The 23,993-nt window shown below is 42.1% G+C and overlaps 1 protein-coding gene across 6 annotated transcripts in view; it reads right to left on the bottom strand.

Annotated features, from left to right (window-relative positions):
* The window catches only part of ST7 (suppression of tumorigenicity 7), a 100,217-nt gene that overhangs the window by 61,998 nt on the left and 14,226 nt on the right, over window positions 1-23,993 (bottom strand). The window contains exon 1 of one of the 6 annotated variants that reach the window (XM_083182801.1): window positions 10,107-10,489. The exons of the other annotated variants lie outside the window; for them this stretch is intronic. Coding sequence (XP_083038927.1) covers window positions 10,107-10,128 — 22 coding nt within the window. The 5' untranslated portion in view covers window positions 10,129-10,489. Of the gene's footprint in view, window positions 1-10,106; window positions 10,490-23,993 lie in introns of those variants that run through there. 6 annotated transcript variants of the gene reach the window in all.

The following is a 23,993-nucleotide window of genomic DNA, read 5'->3' as shown; positions in this document are numbered from 1 at the left end:
GATTCGATCACAGTTCTGAAAATTCTGACTTAGGCCCCTGTGTTTTCACACAGCGAGACTGAAAAGATAACTGACACTTTTACAAAACCAATACTAAAATGAAAACTTTAAAGACTCAAAAAAAAAAAAAAAAAAAAAAAAGAGACAAACCTGCTAAATATTAATTTTGTAACATTGCTAATACAGTTCAATAAAACTGCGAACAATACAATAAACAAAGTGATAAGCGATGAGATGATGAAGAACAGAATTTGTTCCATGATTAACAAAAATAAAAATCATCTGCTTCATACTACAACATGGCAGGGACAAAATCTCTGAATGGCCAACCATACATGGTAAATTGAATACCAAAATAATTTCAATGAAACATTATTAATTTTGCATTTTTTTTAATATGACACTAATCCGTGACTTCTATGGTCTCTAAAATAAAAGTTGGTGAAAAAAAGAAAGAAAACAAAAAATAGATCACACGCAACTAAACCTGGACCCACATGTACAGCAAATTAGCGTCTGCATTACAGGCATCTTTGGTTACAAATTTTGCATAAAATATGTATGAACTACAGAATGCGATGCTTGTTCTCCATCGCTATCACAAAGAAATGAGTGCTGTTAGCATCTGCCACCACCAATAATAAGAAGCCCTGGTGCAAGGGCCTGGGCAAAGTTCTTTATTAATCATTAGACAGCCTCTTTATGGATTATATTTCCATTAAATATTTTCTAACAATAGTTCTGCAATGATTTGCTCCTGCTAACAAAGCTATTGCTCAATGCATCAGCCATATGCTACGGTACCCCAGGCCTAAAATAACCTTTTAAACAAATAAATGTACCCATGAGCCCTGGTCCAATTATTAGGATAAATCATAAAAATGGAAAATAAAATTGTAAGAAGGAAACAAATAATACTACAAAAAGTTGTCATTTTCCAACCATGATTTTCAGATCGAATATTGGCACAGTGGGGTAGGACTTTAACCGGTAGGAAGGACAGGGAAAACAGATAACAAAAAGATATAGGTGGACAAAATAGAAAATAGAACTTCCCCAAAGAAACAGCAGCGCACAAATACACAACATAAGAGAAGTACTTTGTATGCAAGGGAAAGTACTACACGGTGTAGGCATTTATTACTGCACTGAAAATGTTGGACATGTGCAGAGCAGTTCCAGAAGCAACGTCTCAGCAGCAGGGTTTGGCGAGTATTCTACCCCTTGCACTAGTGCCTAACACAGGCATGGCCAAACTATGGCCCTCCAGCTGTTGTGAAACTACAAGTCTCATCATGCCTTGCCACCATTTTGCTATTAGGAAATGCAAGGCATGCTGGGATGTGTAGTTTCACAACATTACATAAAAGGTCTCCTTTTCTGTATAGCAAAGAGATATTATTTCCAGTAACTCAACTAACAGTACAGAATGTGAGTCATTCGCAAAGGCTGTAATCCCCAGGTGAAGCCTACTGAGGAGCCTGCAAGATGTAAGAAATAACCATTTATGTAAAGATGATAATCAGATGTAAAAATGTCCTGAATGATGCAGATGGGAATGGGTACAATAATTCATAGCATAACTGTAGATGCACTGCATGTATGTCAGCAATCTCATTGTCAACAAATGCACAAGGTGGAATAGGCAGCCGTCATTGTCACCAAAACCCAGGAAAGGGAAATGCTTTGCTAGAACACTGGCTGATTATGAATCAGAACTAGAATTTGTGTTCCTAATAATTCACCAGCATTGGTGAAAACCGTGTGGATCTGTGAAATTCACATATTTTGGTGAATTTGCGACAGTTTTCGCTCATCCCGATTCGCCCCCAAAAATACCAGAAATGGCATCGGCGAAAATGTCTGTGATTGAATACTAATCGGCGTATTATTGCCGATTCGTCACCTGGCCAGGGAATTCGGCTGGGATAAAAAGTAAATTCCTCTTTGAAATCATATATGCTGGGATTGTTCATTAAATGATCAAGAGCCCCTGAGAATAACATTATCTTTTGCACAGTTTACAATTTGAATCTGCAGTTATGCAACTCAAAATAAAACACAGTATATTTCTTCAATTAAAATATGTATACTGATAAATGCATCACAATGAATCAAGGAGACTACCAATGTATACAACTTGGCAACTGTACACCAACAATAAATCCTGTAGTACTGTATGCCAAGAAATTATTTATCTCGGACCTGGCATCACACTGACCCCATGTTTAGCAGACACTGGACCTTGCTCTCCTTACTCTTTGCTAAATGAAACACTGCCACACAAAGGAAAACACAATAAGACTATATACTGTAAATGCAATTCCTCTATGCGTTTAACACCATCAACTGCCAACAAGCCTCAACTCACAGATACCAGGGAGACACACTAACGGGCATTCCCAAGCAGAACCAGGGGAGGTCAAGCTCTGCATAGCATTTGCCTTCAAATAAACACACAGGAGGGAAAGAGGTAAAACAATGCAAAGGTAATACCCAATAAAAACCTCTGGGTATCCAGAACACAGTTGGGATCCCAATGAGGAAAAAACTTGGTAAAGCCCACAAATAAGGTGATTCATAAAGTCACTAAAGTAAAGCCATACTAATATCAATGGAGCAAACCGTCCTTGACTGAACTGAACGATTTCACAGTATAAAGGCTGGAGTATAAAATGAATAATTAAAAGCAGCATACAAACGGAACTTGGAGAGAGGCAAGGAATCTTCATGTATCAACCACTACACGATAGCAAATGGCCTCTCATCAACCAAGGAAGACAATAGTGCAACATTACAGAATAAACCACAACACATGAGAATAGGGAATGGAGGTCCTTACACCAAGTTGATCTGACTAGGAATCCCTTATCTAACTGCAGAGTTGTATTATTTTTAGAAGTTTGTACACTTTTCTCACATGAGCCAAGCTCCAAAATGCAATACATTCCAAGAGCTTTAATACGATGGGCAACACGATCAACAAATGCATGGGGGCTTCTTTTCGCATTTGCCCGATCCCTCCAAGTAACCCTTGCGTAGTGAAAGTTACTCATGCACAACACTCCTGTGTTCTAAACCTTGAAGACTTTCTACCGCATAGGACAGCTCTTACTGGGAGACCGGACATTTGCAATATTCTTCAAGCATACACCGGTATGCTTGCAATGACTGGTGGGTTGCATGCAATGCTTATGCATCGCACCCATAAATCTATATAAAAATATGTGACTAATTCATAAATAATAATATTCCTCTTATACATAGTACATAAAACATAACTCCTAGGAAGAGAGTGCCAATAAGCCTGACTTGTTGACCCATTCATACACTGGGATGCAGTTATAATCCCGACCGCCAAAATCCAGACACTTTCTCCCTCTATGGTTGTCCACAACACCCATAGAGGGAGATTAAATTAGTGTGCCGAGCGTAGCGAGGCACCGGGCCCGCTGCGTGGCGAGCCCGCAAAGGGGGGGGGGGATCCACGTCCGACCTTGTCGTGATTTTGGCGGTCGGGATTCCGGCGTTGGAATTTTGAACGCTGGGATTCCGACCGCTGGGATTTCTTATCAAATCCCATACACTAGTGCCAGCTGAATGCAAGGGGAAGGATGATGAATACAGAGGAGCAGTAATATTTCAGAAGTTTTGATAGTATGAAATTAAATATAAAATTAGATTATATGGCACCACTATGTCTGGAAAGATTTCCAGATCACTAAAGTATTAATGTTGCCTTCCTCAGATAGATAGAAGAAATACATATTACATTATAGTTTATAAATAAGTAAAATATGTATAAGCGCCCATACATGGACACAAAGTTTGTGCAGATGCATTAAGCCTGGCGAAGTGATAAAGTGGCCGGTGATAATTCAGCAGCCACTCAGCTCCCAAATGTCAACTTACAGGGCAGGTTTGAAAAAATGACAGTTAAGAGCTGGCTGTTGAGTTATCACCGCCCACTTTGCCCAAAAGCGACTCGCTTTTTTGTAATTTATTTATTATTTATTTATTAAGTTTCGTATATAGTGCATACATATTCCGCAGCGCTTTACAGAGAATATTTGAACATTCACATCAGTCCCTGCATTATGTACACACACACACAGACATTCTAGGGGTAATTTTTGTTGGGAGCCAATTAACCTGCCAGTATATTTTTTGGATTGTGGGAGGAAAACGGAGTACCCGGCGTAAATCCACGCAAGTATGGGGAGAATATACAAACTCTGCACAGTTAGAGCCATGGTGGAAATCAAACCCATGACCTCAGTGCTGAGAGGCAGTAATGCCAACCATTACACCACCACACAAATTCAAAGTGTGAATCTGGCCTAAAATTCTAAAATAAGCAAAATAGAGGCAATGTTAAAAAAAAAAAAAAGCAGGGTAAAAATACTAAAATTAGGTCTAATACAAGTGACCCACATCATGCATCGTTATGCACACTCTAAAGGTGCCCATACACGGTACAATTATTTCTGTGCACTTTGAACTAGATCGCATCGCATGTCACACAATAGTACTCCCACTCCAAATTACACCACACAGTAGCACAATCTTATTCACACTGCACCAGTGCCGTAACTAGGTATTGTGGCGCCCTGTGTTAAAAAATGGAGAGTGCGCACCGAAGGCGTGTGCAAAAATGTAGAAGCGTGGCTTTATGGGGAACTGGTGTGGTCACAAAAAAAAATACCAATAACACCATAATCCCCATAACAAATTATGCTTCACACCTCAAAGCCCATTATACATTATACCACACACAGTAATGCACATTATTCGTTATGCCACACATCATGATGCCCCTTACACAATATGCAGCGCACCATAATGCCCATTGCACATTATGCCACACACCGTAATTCCCCTTAAACAATATGCCATGCACTATAATGCACATATGACATTGACACACATTATTCCCCGAGGACTCCTGCATATGCCCACATTTATAGCGTTGCTTATGCATAATGCCCACTCCATTTGCGAAAAGTAGTTGCTCTGCTTATACGTAGTGCCCACACCAGTTGCTGAGAGTTGCAGCGCTGCCTATATGTAAAGCCCACACCAGTTGCCGACATTAGTAGCACTGCCTACACATGAGCCCACACCAGTTGCCGAAAGTAATTGCTCTGCTTATACATAGTGCCTACACCAGTTGCCGACATTAGTAGCACTGCTTATACATACGCTCATTTCAGTTGCCGACATTAGTAGCACTGCCTCTACATGTGCTCACACCAGTTGCCGACATTAGTAGCTTTGCCTATACAAGTGCCCACACCAGTTGCAGACATTAGTTGTGCAACCTATACATAACACCCACACCAGTTGCTGACAGTAGTAGTAGCAGCACGGTCTGTACCAGTGTTCCCTCTAAGCTGTGCGCACGTGCGCGCGCACACACCTTGACGAACGTGCGCACAGACATTACAACTGAGCGCACAAAGCAGCAGTGGTCCTTTTTTGCAGTTGTGGACTCAATTAATGTGTGTTTCACCCACATTGTGTACTGTATTTTGAATGTTTAAATGTTTAATATCATTTTGAAGTAAAGTTAACACAAATGCTGAACGTCATTTTCCAGTTATATATAAGTGACGCACAAAAATGTAAATTTCATTCCAAAGTTGCACAGCCAAAATCTTTAGCCGCACACAGCCTTCGTAAAATTAGAGGGAACATTGGTCTGTACACGTGCCAACACCAGTTGCTGACATTAGTAGCGCTGCCTATACAAGTGCTCACACCAGTTGCCGACATTAGTAGCGCTGCCTACACACATACTCACACCAGAGGCAGTGCCCTACAGGTCATCCCCCAAAGTGGTGGTCCACCCCTCTAAAAAACACTGGTCTCTGCTTTCTGGTGCCTCAAAGGCTCCAAGCTCCACTTCAGTGTTAAATCATTAAAATCCTGCATAATCAACAGTGAAACTAACCTTTCTGTGGTAGATTTACTATGGTAAAAAAGCAGGAATTCCATGAATAATGGAATGAACATCAGTTGCTGGTAAGAGGCTAAGAACTGCTATTAGGTTATTTTACTTATTTAACTTTGCAAACCAAACAATTTTTCCATTTTATATAAATTTGTAAATGTTTCAATGATAATCTGATGTACCACCCCATGCATATCACAAAGAATGTCTCTTTAATTACTTATAATCAAATTAGAAACAGGCGCACACCTGCCAAGAGAATGCATCTTTCCCAGCTTACTTGAAATAACTAAGATTACTGAAAAGGGATAGTATCGGCATCCTGGCGCTTGGGATGCCAATGGTCAGAAAACTGACAGGGGCATTCAGATGTGAGGAATCGTGACACCCATTAGGGAAATAAGACAAGCCTTTCCCCACCCCCTAATCCTCCCTATCTGCAACCTAACACCTCCAGACTCCACAGCCTAACCTTAATGAGCTCTAGCATACTTACAGTCGGGAATATGCCGACAGCATTGTATTCCGTCAAGAATCCGGTCAAGTCAAGATTTCGTATGCCGGTCCTCTGACAAGTGTTGGGATTCCAGCATATGTACGCCAACTGCTGGCAGCCCAACTGAAAAAAAACTGCTCACCCAGTAATATAAGCCCTAGGAATGGAGGAGTTCTGCAACAAAGCACTAAACTTGCAAACTGGAGCTAATGTGTGTGAGTTACCCCAAGAGAGGTTAAAGTGTACATGGGGTTGGTGCAAGAGAGACTATGAGTAACCAGGCACACGGTGTGGTATACTAGTAGGATGCAAACACGCGGGCAGTGTTTATTAAAAATAAACAGTTATAGATACTTAAAAGCTATACCACTTGTACAGCCAGTAAAATGTTTGTTCAGTTTACTTCAGTAGTTATCATGCATATAAACAAAAAAAGTTGCCATTATAGGGAAAAAAATATATAGTCTGAGAATGGCAATTTACAAGAGTTTACAATCAAATTACTAAACAGTTTGCAGCTGGATATGTGACACGCTCATTAATCACACAAATAATTGTCAATGTGAATATTGTTCTGAGTAAATGGAGCAGTTCCAGAAGAGTAATGGGTTTGTTGGTTACACTGTAATGCCTGTTTGACAGAGAAGAACAAGTATGGGGGCAGATGTACTAAGCCTTGAAGAGTGATAAAGTGGAGAGAGATAAACTAGTAACCATTAATCTATTGTCATTTTGCAAGCCTATAACGCACTCTGTAGTTTATGAAAATCTTTTCTATACTTCATTGTTCCTGTACTGTATTATGTTCATTCTGCTAAGTGCCTTTGAGAAAAGAGTGCTATATAAATAAAAATTATTATTGTAACATGGCAGTTAAGAGAGCTCCTAACTTTATCACTCTCCATGTCTAAATACATCTTCCATTTGAGTTCCACTTTTGCTATCCTATTACGTGGTATGCCAATCCACATTGAAATTGTAAACATGCATTATGCAGACTTTATGGTCTATAAAGCTGGGATGATAGGGGCAGATGTATTAAGCCTTCAAAAGAGATAAATGCAAGGGTGATAAAGAGAGATAAACGTCCAGCCAATCAGCTCCTTACTGATGTTTTTCAAACACAGCCTGTAAAGGTGGCCATACATACGCAGATTTATCTGCAGATCTGGCTGGTTGGAACAAAAACCTGGTTATGGATGAGAGCAAATGACAGTTGACCATTTGCTTGGAAATGCTGGAAAACTCACAAACTGTCACTCATCCATAACCATGTTTTTGTTCCAACCAGCCAGATCTGAAGATAAATCTTACTAGTGTATGATTGGCTGGAAGTTTATCTCTCTTTATCACCCTTGTATTTATCTCTTTTGAAGGCTTAATTCATCTGCCCCATAGGATGATAACAATCCTCCTGTGGTGTGGTGTAGCTGGGATAGGACTGAGAACACTTAAGGCAAAATCCACTGAAGAAATACAATTTTCAGAATGTTCTCAGAAAGTGTAGGACACTGTCCATTACACAGAAAAACTGCTAAATAAAGGAATAATAATAATGATAATAATAACAATAAGCTACACTTGTAAAAACAAGATGGTTAGAAGACTAAATAAATAAACAAGAAGGATTTATTAATGGATACCTCAGCAATAGTAGGCCAGTAAGCAGAGGAAGACAGAAAACTGCAAATGTTATTTAAATTATTTTATGTAAAATGCCATGTAAGCATTTTATAGTGTATATACCCGAAAGAGAGAAGAAAAAATAAAAAGTACAAGCAAAACATTTGAAAAATAAAATTAAAAAGGAAACATAGAAAATATAGTAGGGTTATTACATTTAAAACACAATTCATGAATGCTGATGCTTTACTAGAACACTCCTGAAGCATCTATTTGGTTTACCTCCTGTGCCTTTAAAAGCCAAATCAAAATGGCAGGTAATGCACTTCAGCGCTGGTTCCGTTTCATGCTCTACAAGGAGCACACTGCTCCCTCCTCTTTATTAGAAGTCTGGTAGTCATGGAAACAAAAGCAGCTAGCAGCTGAGAGCACACAGATAGTATGTCTGTTGCTTTACCAGCAAAGCATGTGCAAAAAATAAAGGGAACACCACCCTGCAGCAAGATATGGTACAAAGCATGGCAAGCCACTGTCCATGCAAATAGATTCTCCTGCACATGTAATGCAAGGGTTGATCATACACAGATAATGCACCAGCGTCTTCCATTTATCTGCTCACTCCACTCTTTAAAAAAATCTGTATGAACAAGACTAGCACATTAAATATAGAATATTGAAAGTGTTTCCCACAGCGCGATTGATATAAGATCGGAAAGATATTACATTGTTACATCAGTGGATTTTCCACAATTCCATACATGATACATGCCCAGATATAATACTTCCTAAAACTACTACAGCTACCACTACCCAGCAAACACCAGTATTTATTTAAATGCGTCACACTACAAAGTTTACTACCAGCAACATCAGCAAATCCGTTCTAGAGAAATCCTATTGCTTGTTTATGCAAAATTGTGTCAACTAACCTGTACCACTGTTTAAATGTAACACATTCTTCAGTAGGTGTTAATTCATTCATGCATATATAGTGGTCAGGCTATAAAACCCAGTCCTACTGTATGTAGCATAAGCAGGTAATGGCTTGGATCATATGCTGGCGAGGCCAGAGTGCTAAAAGTTCAAAGATCAGCCCCAGACTTCCCTTTTAAATCACACAATAGGCTGTGTGCACCTGCTAGTCTCATTGCATGTCAGACTATGCACCTTGCCTAACTCCCCATAGTGCTTAAGAGTTGGAGGAAGCATTGCGATTTGCAGAAAGGCACACACCCTCGGAACACACATGGGAACACTACAAGATGTGCATCAAACACGTGTTAAAAAGTTTAACAATGGATAAGCGTTGGGGTTTTTTTATAACGTAGGCGAGCAGAAGACTTATGCTTTATAAGACTATAAAAACAAACAGTTGCTGCATTGCTTCTGGATTTCAGCCACACTTCTTCAATATCTGTTTACAGCAAAGATGAGCTTACATTATATAATGGTTGTGAAGAGAATGACATTTGATGTACCATATAGCATCTTTTTAACAACAACAAATGGACCATAAATGTGTCTGTGTACATTTGTGTAACATAATCATTAGTGTTAATATACAGAAGGTCTACAAAATCTCAGCTTATGAGATTCTTCTGTCAGTCAGTGATTTCTGGACATGTGTCCAGATCAACCCTGTTATTTCCCCTAGATCACAGTACTATTCTCATCCTATAGCCCTCCGTACAGGCATCAACATAGCCTCACAGGAGAGCCGTTCTGCAGGAAAATCCAGAATGCTGTGTTACTGTGTCCTATCTGGCAGGAATCACTGACATGTTCTCAGTGTGTCAGTGCATTCCCAGTAAGTGGTATCTCTCCTCTTCCCTACTCAGCAGCCAGGGATGGATGGAAGGAAGCTGGCTGACTACCTAGAAGTAGCATGCAGACAGACTAGCAGTAAATAACGTACGACATATCACACTCAATGAAACGCAAGCAAACAATAGCACAGATTTAAGCATTTTTCTTAAAAATTAAATTTCAATACATACATAAACAGAGGAATAACACTGAAATGCATTTACTTACATGATGACTCTGTACCAAACATGGCCGGCCTCAGATCAGAGTTAAATTAATTCGACTAAAATGGGAGATGAAATATATGGGGCTTTTACACAGCAGGGATCATGAAGCCAGACAATGCAGTCGCAGCTATCCAGCTGCCAAATACCTTTCTCTAAAGCTAAAGGCTGCAGAACACTCTCACTGAGGCTGAAAGACCCCTCTTGACGGAGAGAGGAGGGAAAAAAAAATATTCATGAGCTGCTATTTCAGTCCAATTGGCAAGCATAGGCCAATGTGTCTTTTCTATGATGCAGAGAGGCAGAAATAGGTAGCAGAAACCAGATACTGCAGTAGTCCACAACCCTGCTCTCCGTAAAACAATAGCACAGCTTATGCACACACTGAATGACGTCAGGACACTGCAATGACCGACTGCTGTTAACCAAAGGCTGGGAGGGGGCTTGGATAAAGCAGAGTAATTCAAATAGGAATTCCTTTGTCACCAATGCCACAATGAAAAAGGAGACATCCCCTTTCTTGCATTTTGCAAGGCAATGAACGGAAAGTGGCCTTTGCACTTGTGCATTCAAATAAGCCAGCAGAAATGATGTACTTCACAGTGACAGACTATGCAAATACTGTCCACAATATCTGTAGATTTATTCACTTGGGAGGCGGGATTAGGGCAGGTATAACAGAGGAAATCAATTTTACAACTCATCAACAAGCAAGAAATAACACGCAAAAGGGAGTAATTAATATGGTACAAGTCACATATTTTATATATAATATATATATATATATAAGAGAGAGAGAGAGAGAGAGAGAGAGAGAGAGAGAGAGAGAGAGAGAGAGAGAGAGAGAGAGAGAGAGAGAGAGAGAGAGAGAGAGAGAGAGAGAGAGAGATATAGATAGACATACATATACATATGTACTGTGACAAGGATCACAAACACAGGGTCTCTGCTTTCCTGGAAACGCTTACATCAGGAAATCCCAGATGTTGCCCAGGTGTAATACAGGTGTAATTTCTACTGCTACAAAAACCTGGTCTGGATACTCCACATTACTTTCATGAGGGGGAATGCTGGCTCTGCCACACCCCTCCCCCTTAGATTCAACTGCCCTGGTGAAGCTAGAGAATTTTCAGGTGAGCCCTCTCCCTCGCCCACCTTTACTTCCGATATCTGTCTGGGTACACAGCCCTCCACCTCTTTCCAAAGGTCGCTCACCTTCTTACTCCTCCCCTAGCTTCACCATAGGGTTGCTTGGAAGATCAGGACTTACAAACCTCCTGGAAAGGAAATTTGATGTGCTGTTTCCCCCAGATGATGCCTCACCTCAAACTTAAATGGCTGCAAGGCCATAAACCATTGGGTCACATGAGCATTCTCCTCTTTATTTGTATACATCCACTGTAAGGGTGCATGGTCTGTGACCAGCAAAAACTATTGCCCCAATAAATAAAACCTTAATGACTCAACTGCCCACTTAATGGCCAAGCACTCCTGTACTGTCCTTTGAGTACTTGCGCTCTCTGGGCCAGAAAAAAGGATGGGCTTCTTCTCTCTATCTACCTCTTGGGAGAGGACTGCTCCTAATCCTGTCCCAAAGGCATCCATCTGTAACACAAATTGTTTTTTAAAGTCAGGAGCTTGCAAGACAGGCACTGTACACAAAGCTCGTCTTAAATCCTGCCAAGCAATTTCCACTGGTCTAGACCACGTTATCTTGTCTGAGGACTGTTTAAGACATTCGGTTAGTGGAGCTGATTTAGTGGCAAAATCTTGACTACAACTGCGATTATATCCCATCACACCGAGAAATGTCCTAAGGTGTGACTTATATTTAGGTTTAGACCAGGTGAGGACTGCTTCTACCTTAACCTGTCCTCTGCACAAAATATACCCCAAATACTTCTGGCCTGTTATGGCCTCAACCATAACAATGGCACATTTCTCAGGGTTGGCGGTAAACCAGTGTGCCCGTAGAGACTGTAAAACTTCTACCTTTGTTAGGTATGACTCCCAGTCAGAGCTAAAAAATAACAATGTCATCTAAATATGCAGCTGCATATTTCCTGTGGGTCTGCAGCAACTTTTTCATAGCTCTCTGGAAGGTTGCAGGGGCACCATGTAAACCAAATGTTTTTGCCTTAGCAGCTTCTGTTAACAGAATCTGCCAACAACCGTTTTGTCAAATCAAGCGTAGCGTGATGCTGACTATTGGCTAACTTTTCCACCAACTCATCAATTTGGGGTATAGAATCAAACCGGGACACTTTATTTAGTTTACGGAAATCATTGCAGAACCTTAAAGCACCTGAAGGCTTAGGTACTAAAACAATTGGATTATTCCACTCAATGGTGGATTCCTCTATAACCCCTAGGTGTAACATCACTTCCACCTCCTGCTTTACCATTGCCTGCTTTGCTTCAGGCATGGGTGGAGTCACAACATCATGTTGGATGATCTGTGTCTTTCCCGGAATGGCAGAAAACACATCTGGGTAGCGCTTTACCAAGTCCACCACTTCTGTTCAGGAGTAAGCGTGACATTAATGGGTACATGGCATCATTCTGGAACCTTTTTAGCTACCAAAGAGGGCTGACTGGCAGTTTTCTCCCAGGGTTTTAACAGGTTTACATGGTTAGTAGCTCTGGCAATGGTGCCAGATTTCATATTGTATATAGGTATAGCCTCTGGGTACCTGGTGGCATAATCAACTACTACCAATATGTATTGGTGCCCCCGAGCAGATTTTTACACTGGCCCGATCAGTTCCATACCTATCCACTCAAAAGGCATGGAAATGATAGCGAGGGGTATCAGTGAAGTCCTAAACTATGGCTGTGAGGCTGTCCTCTGGCACACTGGGAATTCCTGAAAAACCTCCTAATGGAAGCATAGATGCCGGGCAAAAGAACCTTAACTGAATGCGTTGGAGTGTTTTCTTCTCCCCCAGAGGGCCACCCCACAAATTACTCAAAGGCTGAGAAATTACCAGAGTTGGTGGAACTGATCGCCAGTTCGTATAGCGCATGTAATTTAACTTATTCAGTTGGCACCCCGGTGTTTGACCTGCCAACTGAGTGACTCGGGAGAGAGGTGCCGGGAGACCGTGGAGCAGAGACTGGTGAATTGCCCCGGGACAAATTACATGCGATATACGAACTGGCGATTAGTTCCACTTTCTTTGCCTTTGAGTCATTGAGAGGCTTCCCACATGGACATCTTTTAGACATTTTAATTGTGAATGAATTTCCATTGTTTATGTATATCTGAAGATCTGACTGTGCTCTACCAGAAATCATATCTTGCTTCTTAAATATTTTGTACATAACTGTACTTCTAACTAGGTGAAATATTAATTAAAAAAAACAACAGACCCCTAGCTACTCTAAAACATGGCTGCTTCAGCAGCCCCTCAGCATAGCACCCACTCCGGTGGGCACCTAAAACGAACTGAGGAATGCTGGGATGCAGAAGGGAGGAGCTTGCCTCTCTCAAAGACATAGCATAGGTGCCTGGCTCCTGCGGACCCTCCTACATCCCATGGTTGAGCTGTGTCACCAGGATGGATGAAAGAGAAATAAAGCAAAAGTACCATTTAAAAAAATAATAATAATTGAATACTTTGGTTTAATGGTTTTGTGCATAGGGATGTGTGCTCCCTATGGCCACTATTGCACTGAGGTGTTCATTAGTTGATTTCATTATGACTACATGCAAATAATCCAGTATACCCAAGATGCATTCATGATGTATGAAGTGAGCAATTTTAGATGTTAGTTAACATACAAGTCCTTTAAAAGTATAACAAATTATAAACATTTCAGGCTTCCGGTTCCGGATTTCATGGAGACAGCAGCGCGGCTCTGAGCTCTGCTACCGCCCCAGCCTGACAGACCAGCACGCCTCCCCCGCCCCAGCCTGACAGACCAGCACGCCTCCCCCGCCCGCCGAACATCGGAGGAGACCGGAGATTAAACACCGGCCGCACTGGATACATTTCTGGCGCTAGCGCCCGCTGGGGAACCACAACGCCAGCTTCCTCGGATGGCAGGGGGCGCTCCCAACATGGCTGCCATACCACATACGCCCATGCTGCAAAGTTACAGCAATCAGTGCAGGACATTAAATCACAATTGAAACAAATCACCAAAAAGGTAAATGCTAACGAAGCACACCTGGGTTAAGCATTTTAAGATATTCATATCCTTAAAGCCAACAACGAAGTGTTACAGAAAACCACATTTGCTATGCAGAATAAACTCGACGATTTGGAAAATCGCTCGAGAAGGAGCATACTTCAAATGCTTCCCTTCTCCCTTTCCAGAAAAGAAACCGGCTCATTATAATACTATGATTTCTAAATTTATCTGGGCAACTAAGAAACCCAGAATGCCAATGGCTAGATTATTCCTCCCCAAGTCAGAAAGGGGTTTTAGCCTTCCTAAAGTACAGGCGTTCTCTCATCTGCACTTTTCAGGTACTCCACTGACTGGTTCTTTCAGAAATTGGAATACACAAATGAAAATTTGGAACTAGCCCTCTTTCATCCTTACTCCATTGCGGCACTCCTGCACGTTCCACGTAGCAAAATCCCTGAACATATTAAAGAGAATCTCCTTTTTCAAGATACTTACAAAATGTGGATAACCATAAACAAACAGTATGGTATGAACTACACCGGTTCACCCTTCCCCACCTTTTGGTGCAACACATGTTTCCCCCTAGGCCTGGAAAACAAAATATTCATAGAGTGGCGGCAGAAAGGCAGCTCTGCTATAAGGAACATATTTGACCCCGGGGACACCATCCTACCCTTTTCCAAACTCACAACTGACCACCACATACACAAATCTAATTTTTTTATGTACCTACATGCCCGACATTACACCCAATCCCAACCACAGCCATTCCCCACTTTGATTTCCCCAGATCCAATACTGTGTACTGGCCCAACACAATATCTTAGGATATAGAATTAGAAATCTTTATCAACAGCTCATAATTATACCCCAGGAGAAACTAATGCATCATCTTGAAACCAGATGGAGGATGGATGTCCCTAACCTGCCAAAATCCTGTTCTTTGAACGTCAAACAGCTCTATGTAACATTGAGAAGGGGGTGGGTAGCTTTTATGCTAAATGGGACATTTATATTCTAACACTTAATACTGCAACACAAACCACCATACAGAAGATCATTGAGAACACAACATGGTTTCTGATGCGTCAGATTGCCCTTCCTGCGTACACAAGCTAACTCCACCACTCCTACTATAAAGTTACAAAATTGATCACATGATATTACCTATGTTTTGCGTGGATGATTTAATAATATGTACAAGATTTAATTTTTTGGAGCGGTCAATGACTTGTTCTGTTTTGTCTTGTCTTCCCTTTCCTTCTAAACACCCTTCTTTGTTGTTGATTAGGTCAAGAGGAGGTTTTAGGTCATTATATTGTTTTTATAGCAAGTATATTATATTGTCTGCTTTACCAAGTTTTAACGCCAACCGTGTGACCCGTTAATTACAGTTTACATGATTGAACGGTTAAGCTAACTATAAAAGGTTGTATGTTCTCCCTCACTACAAACATCTTATTGCCACGTAATGTACCTTTCACGTTCTAATCAAGGAAGCTTATACTCCACAGACTCTCCATTGATGTTATATCATAATGTTAATAACTGACCGACAATGTTGTCACCGTAAATGTAAAACTCTCTTTATTCCAATTGTACAATTATAAAAAATAAAATAAAAAAGTATAACAAATTTATAATGGTAAATATTACACCACTGTGTTTAAAAATTGTAATCATGCATAGATAATAATAAGCTAGGTCTGTAGAAATGCAGCACAATGGCCCTTATTCTGGTTGGTGCGGCCAGAGCCGCACACGGTGCTCCGGCCGCACAAACCAATCCCCGCCCACGAGACGGATCGCCACGGCCGTCCGTACACGGACGGCTGGCGATCCGCATAAAAATGGTGGGGCGTACGCCTCCACCATGGTGGGAGCTGCCCCCTGCATTCGATGGTCGTCGACCATCGAAGGCAGGGCCGCACGCCACAGCAGCTCCCGCAAGCTGAGACCACACGGACAATCGTCCGTGTGATAGCTTGTATGGGGGCTGAGAGCTGACATCCGGCGACGTCAGCTTTCCGCCCCCATCAGTGGCGTCATACCCTCATTACCATGCATACGCCCCGCGTTTGCATGGGAACGCCCATGAAACGCGGGGCGTATACATAGGGAAATGAGGGTATGAAGCCCCTCACGCCCCTATACGCCCCCTTTGCGGCGGACGAAATACGTCTGCGGCGAATGGGGCTGCACATGCGCAGATTGACCTCTGCGCATGTGCAGACTAAAAACATCGGCGGTACGGCCGCACGCGGGCCGTACCGCACGATGCAGAATAAGGGCCAATGTGAGGATTAGTTGCTAAACTACCAGTTTTTTGCCACTTTTCTTCTTGAGTACATCCCATCCACTTTCACAGCTACCCTACTTGCACACTCAGTGGCATTATGCAATACAATTTGGGAAAGATATTAACACCTATGCGGTCATTGTTAGATGGGTGAGAGAGGAAGAGAGCAAAGGGAGGAAAGAGAGGGAAAGGAGGGATGGAGTGAGGGGAGGGTGGAATGGAAGGGAAAGAAGCCGAAGGGTAACAAGCTGACTCCTGGGGTTAGAACAGAAATCTAAGTAGGTTTTTCACCCAATACCTATGGGTTTAGCCCATGAGGAAGTTGGTCATAGTATAAATGATAGACTGACTCTAGGTCGACAGTCATTAGGTCGACCACTAATGGCCGACAGTAGGTAGGTCAACACCTTTAAATAGTCGACATACTTAAGGTTGACATTGAGAGAAGGTCAACATAGACATGGTTGACACTGAAAAGGTCGACTGTCACATGGCTCGCTGCGCTCAGCACACTATTCTAAGATCACTCTATGGCCACTTGGATGGTAAAGAATGAACCAAGTCGGTCTAAAAAAAAATTCAAAAACTTGTGTTGACCATGTCTATGTCAACCTTTTGCTTGTGTTGACCGTCTGTCAATTTCAACCTTGAGTATGTCAACCATTTAAGGGTGTCGACCTACTCACTGTCAACCATTATTGGTCAATCTAATGACTGTAGACCTAGAGTCAATCTATCACGAATCCGGATACAGAGGAAATCGGCTTAATATTTAATAGCTTTGGGCGTTTAAGCTCAATGCTATTCTCTTTCAGTAAGCCTGGGGCTCATTGAATATGCCCCAGGTATTTTTATCTTGTTTATTGTACATACAGCACTTTACTAAAATATGTAGGCTAAGTAAATAGTAGAATATAAGTTGAAAACTGGTATCTTACCTAGGGGCCCATAGTCTCTTAATATGTCTCTGGATTTGGGTGCATTTCTTGCATAATCTGACAACTGCTATATCTAGGGATCATCAGGACAGCCACTATGCCTTCCCTCCAAAATGCTAGAGCAGTACAGGACTCCTTAATCTTTACTGGACCTGGTCACTGCCAGATCACGCCCTCCTAGTGATCCCTGTCACCAGGAGGCATGGCCTCATACAGCCTCTGATATGCATACAACCAGCATCTTTAGTTTTCATCCTGCTGAAAAGAGAATAAAACTGAAGCAAAAACCAATACAGCAGAGCAATTATGGGTTCATTCTAACTAATGTTGGGTACGTACATGGTGATTCCTGGCGACACCCAGGGCTATTTTTGTGCCGGAACGCCCCGGAACGCCGTTCCTGAAGCTCTTTTGCAAAATGAGGTCATCAGGAATGGCGTTCCGGGACCTCCGCGGCCTGCCCCACTTATGTGCCGCTGCATGTCCGCCCACCCGCCCGTCAGCTGCCCCTGCCCCTGGTATCCCCTGCACAAAGTTAGACAGACGCAAGAAGTCATAGTTCACCTCTAGCGTCTGACAGGAAGCACAGCTCTGCGACTTCCTGGTGACGCTGCAGAGCTGTGCTTCCTGTCAGACGCTGGAAGTGAAAAATGACTTCTAGCGTCTTTCTCACTGTGTGCAGGGTAAGGCAGGGGCAGCAGCAGCAACTGATGGGCGGGTGGCCGGGCACATATTAACCCCTTGGCAACGGAAATTAACCCCCCTTGGCAACGAGCATTAACCCCTGGCAAAAATGATTAACCCCTTGGCAACATCCAATAAGCCCTGGCAACGCATATTAACCCCATGGCAATGAGCAAGAACCCCTGGCAATGGACATTAACCCCCTTTGGCACTGAGCATTAACCCCTGGCAACAAATATAAACCCCTTGGCAACAACCAATAACCCCTGGCAATGCACATTAACCCCTTGGCAATGAGCAAGAACCCCTGGCAATGGACATTAACTCCCCCCCCCCCCCCCCCTTGGCAATGAGCAAGAACCCCTGGCAACGGACATTAACCCCCCCCCCCCTTGGCAACGAGCAAGAACCCCTGGCAATGCATATTAACCCCTTGGTAACGGACATTAACAACCCTTGGCAACCGACATTAACCACCTTGGCAACAGAAATTAACCACCTTGGCAACAAGCAGGTAATTTATAATTTATTAGAAGCCTTGCTGTGGGGGGCAACGTGATGTGGCATAGTCAGTGTGTATCGATTTTTGTGTGACATCCCATTTTTTTGGGACGGTCCTGCGGGAATTAGACACATGCATGTGCATGCGTCTAATCAGGCAGGCTGGGGGGCTGAAGGCATGGCCAGCAGTTCACACAGCACTGGCCATGCCCTCACAGCGACAAAACTGCGCCCCCAAAAATTTGCTGCGTGCCTCCGGCTTTTTTCTTTCTCCACTGCAAAAGTTGGGAGGTATGTATTAGGTGTGAGGGGCATTGCAATGTGTGGCATAATGTATCAGGGGCATTACAGTGTGCAGCATAGTATCATAGGCATTGTGGTGTGCTGCATCATGTTTCAGAGAAATGGCAGTGTGTAGCATAATGTGTCGGACATTACAGTGTGCAGCATATTGTGCAGGGGCATTATGGTGTGCGGCATAGGTCAACTTTTAGTAGCTCTGAGTGTTTGTACATAAGGAATTCTTTGCTGCTGGCAATAGTGGGAGAAGAGGCTGGATGTGCTGCTAAATCTAACCGAACACCCCCCTGCAGCCTACCTAACCTCCCTTCCCTCTGACAGCCGAACGAACCCTCTCCTCTCACAGCCACAACAATTGATGCCCCGCCCCTTTAGTAGCTCCACCCACATCTGCCCCGCCCACAGTTCCTAAACCTATTTTCCTACAAAAATAGCACTGGCGACACCAATATTGTTAACTAGATCGGATGTGCCATGGGAGATCAATAAAGTGCATTCTCACTGACAGATATGGTCAACGATATCTGTCAGTGATGTCACCCATGGAGTGCACATCAGTAATGATATTTAGCATACACACTGGTCGATTTTCGCTATAAATCGTTAAGGATATCGATATCGTGCATATTGTTAATTTTTATATTTTGCTCAGTGTGTACCCAGCATATTTGTATAAATGCAGTTAGTGGAAAAACATATTAAGAGTTTTAAAAGTCCATACACTTTAAAATATTTTTATTAATTATTATTACACCACACTATGACACCAACTTTACCTTTTTGCATTCTTCCATAGAGATGCTTCTTTATTTTGCTTTTTATTGTGTTTATCTAAAATGGTTTGTGTTACGGTATTTCGCTCAATATTTTATTATCAATATGTTGTAATTATAAAAGATTAGTAAACAGGATTTAGATGTGGTTCTCGACCAGGGCCCCACTGTTTAATGTACCACCAAAGTGATATCGTCAACAATGACAAAAATATAAGCGACTGCTTTTCTTGCAAAATGTTACTGTAAAAACCTACTATCCAAACGGTTCAAGTGAAAATATACAAATATTACTATTGCTACTTTTTTGCCTTCCGCAATTGTAAAAATAATGATTAGTTACTTCTGTATTCCAAGTGAACAATAGGAAATACAGACTTAAAATATACCATCTGGACAACATAGATATACGAGACAGAGAACAAAAGTACTGACTATAGTACAGTATAACGCATAAATGGTGGCCCATACTGTCTGTACTGTATGCATGAGCGGATTGGCCACAGCCCTAACATGTAAATTCCCTTGTAGGCTGATACACCTGTGAGGCCACTAGTCAGCCAGTTATTTTTTTTATTAAGATGTGGCCCTACCCAGAGTAGTGGCCTCATCCCCCTCCTGTCTCCTGCACATAAGACCTTTGCCATTTCATAAAGCAGAGTACAAAGCACAAACAATACGTTTTATAAGGCGGATACCCATCTATATCCATCTATCAAAGGGACAGGAGTGGGTGCTATTTAAGGTGAAAATGTCTTGGCTCAACTGGGGGAGGGGTGGGGATATGTGCGATATTCGGGCAATTGTGGTAAGGAGTTTTTTGTCTGCTTTATGGAAATCTTGGGGTCTGTGGTCAGTCTCAGTGGGAGTATTATTTGAGATGTTGAGGTTTGTAGTTTTTTCACAGCTTAAAAGTTCTGGGGGCCACCTGACTGCCAACAGCTTTCACTCAGGTGTAGTGATGTACTGATGCCACCTATTTTGCAGTAACGTGCAGTGAGATAAATGGCTGAGGAGGCACTGGCTAGTACCAGAGCCACACAATATATGAGCCCAAGGGTACACATGGGCAGTATACACAGGTGCCACAGAAATTTGGTGCGTTCTGATCAGAGAAGATAAAAGGTAAGTGGGGAGGCAGTGCCCCACCTGCCAGACTTTTTATTCAAGAGGTTTTACTAAATTTACTAAATCTAATTAGAATAATACAAAGAAAATATTATAAATATTTTCTTTGTATTTCCCATATACTTTATATAGTCAAAACTCTGCCTCACCTCACCACAAGTCAGTGTTATTTTGAGGTTGATTCTGCCAACATTTGATTTAATGCCACCCGCTTGAGGATATTCTAGAAATATTTTCCGGTTAGTTCCCAAACCATCCCTAACTGTATGTCTTCGCAAATGACAAGTATCTGTACTCAACTGCTATGCTATGCTATGAAGGTCATGGACTGCTTAAAAATCTTTGTACACTTTATCTCTCTAGTAGGCTTAGTACATAGACACCTAGGATTTGACTTATACATACAGTGTTTAAGCTGTGTGTTCTGACACTTTACAACAATATGGGGTATTCAATCAGTGCCGATATTTTTGAAAGTTGGAAACACTGTCACTTTACACTGACAATAGGTCGAATTTATATTCAACATATCAATCGATCGAACGGATCGGGAGAAAACGGACGTAAATCCAACAATTTATCAGACATTTACGCCAATGCAGATTTGGCAGAATTCGAACCTGCATTGGCGGAAACTGCTGCTAAACTGTCCAATCTGCGGCCTTTTAGACAATCCACGGCCGCATCCTATAGATGTGCGCTGATTTTGCCGCCTGGCGGAAATATTGGCACACATTAAATACCCCCCAATAATCAAAACATTTTTGCTTCTGCCATACCCAGTTAAAAAAAAAGTGCCATAACCCTGTAAATATTCAATTTGCTGCATATTCGTTTCCATTATGTAGCATACATAGATCTTGCCTTGATAAGCATCATTCATTTTGTTCAAAGCACAGTGCCACATGGTGGACAAATGTTTATGTACAACTGTAGATGTTTCACATCAAAAATGGATGAGTTCTCTTTATGGCACCTCTTTCAAACATTTCCGCTCGCTTGCTGAACAAAAAGAGCTATACAAATAATAGTTATTAATTATCTCAAAATAGGCCAAGTGTAGTCATTGCCCACAGCATACCCTACATTTATAAAGCTTCTAGTACATGTAATTTATGGCACATGAAATTAAAATAAAAACTACAGGGACTAAAGTCCCCTTTTATATTATGTGGCATATTTTCCTTGGACTAAGAAAACATAACTTAATGTGTTATTTTAATTTTGTATCTAATTATTTAAATATGAATTATTTTTAATTTGTTGGCTTGTACCTATATTGTCCTTAGCGCTGTCTTGGTTCTCTCTTTTTCTGGTTCCTGGGTTGGGGACCATTGCTCTAGTTTATCTAGATCCTAGTTCTCGAGGGCTAGGTAGCTAACCCTAGCCCTCGAGAACTACCAACAGTGCATGTTTTGCAGGTCTCCTCACAGAATCACCAAGTGAGCTAATTAGCTCCATCTGTGTATCTTTTAAAATGTGTCAGTGATTAATGAGTGCAGCTGTGCAGCAGCTAGGTTGTCTGGAAAATGTGAACTGTTGGTAGCTCTCGAGGGCTAGGGTTGGCTACCACTGATCTAGATCATCAATCATTTGTTCTACCCCTCCTGGTGTCTTATCCTGCTACATACCTTTGAATCATCTACAAAAGGATCTATTAAGTTGCTGGAATTGAGATATTCCACAACTCTGTCATTTAATAGGATATCCATTATTTTCCCTACTACCACCACCATAAGGCCTGTTGTTCAGTAGTTACTTGCCATTTCCTTGCTTACACTATTGTGCATCACAATTGTACTTACACTATTGTGGGATCACAATTGCACTTTTATAGTCCTCTGGAATGGATTCTGTAGCGAGCGACTGATTTAATAATTCTGTTAATGGTGATACCAGCACATCTTTAAGCTCTTTTTTTTTAATCAGTGGATGTATCCCATTTGTACCCAATGGGGGGTATTCAATGCCGCAGCGAGTGGCCGGCGAGGGGGTTAAACAGCGAGGATTGCTGAAAACCAGCGATCCTCGCTGTTTAACCCCCGCGCCGGCCGCTCGCTCTATTCAACGTTCTGGGGAAATCCTCGCCGTCACAGGACGGCGAGAATTCCCCAAAACAGCGAGACCCGCGGCTGCTGCAGAAAACTCGCAGTTTTTAGATGCGGGTCTCGCTGCTTCTGGAGCCGCATCCGCCAATTCCCCCTCGCTCAAAAAACGGGGCGAGGGGGAATTGGCGGATGCGGAGGCTGTGTTGAATGCTGTCAGGTTAAGTGGTGACAGTGAGCAGGAAGCCCTGTTCGCTGTCACCACTCGCAAACAGCATTGAATACCTGCCATTGAGTTTTCCACTTTCAGTTTGGAGAATTCTGTTAGGAACTTCTCTGTAAATTAACTTGTATCCAACTAATTTTTCTGACTATCCTTGTAACCTACCTGTGGCCTCATCCCCTCTCCTGTAGTTAATAAGCAGCAAAAATATTTATTTATATGATCTATTGTTGCATTATCTCCTTCCATCAGACTTTAAGTCTAAAGCAGTGTACACACGGCAGCGATATGGGCTATAATCACTGGAAATATGGTAACTGGCAACCATATTGCCAGTGATGGGAGTGTGCCCCGACGATAAATTAGCCGGGTGCGCTCTTCCTTTTTCAGCCCCATTCTAATCGCTGGTCGCAGGAGCTAGCTGATTACCTCTGCGGCTCCCCCTGGCAGAGGTTCCTTTTCATCAGCGACCATCGCCACCGAGCCCCGCAAGGGGACGCGGATTACTGCGCTCGCCACACTATATATAATCAACTCCATGCGTAGTGGATAGTGGGGTTATGAACAGGTAAAAAAAAAATCACATCGGATCAGCCGATATCGCATCCGATATATCAGCCGCCGTGAAACTAAACAAGTACTGATTTCGCTCAGAAAGGGCTTTCTGAGCGATATATTTTACTGTATCTTCTAGTGCAGGTGTAGCCAACTCCAGTCCTCGAGAGCTACGAACAGTTCACGTTTTCCAGCTCACCTCACCTCACCGGTGCACTCATTACTGACTGACACATTTTAAAAGATCCACAGGTGGAGTTAAATACTTTACTTATGATTCTGTGAGGAGACATGGAAAACGTTAACTG

This window comes from Crinia signifera, chromosome 4 (genome assembly GCF_055691185.1).
Source record: "Crinia signifera chromosome 4, ASM5569118v1, whole genome shotgun sequence".
Taxonomy (NCBI): Eukaryota; Metazoa; Chordata; class Amphibia; order Anura; family Myobatrachidae; genus Crinia; species Crinia signifera.
This window is presented reverse-complemented; position numbering and strand designations above follow the sequence as displayed.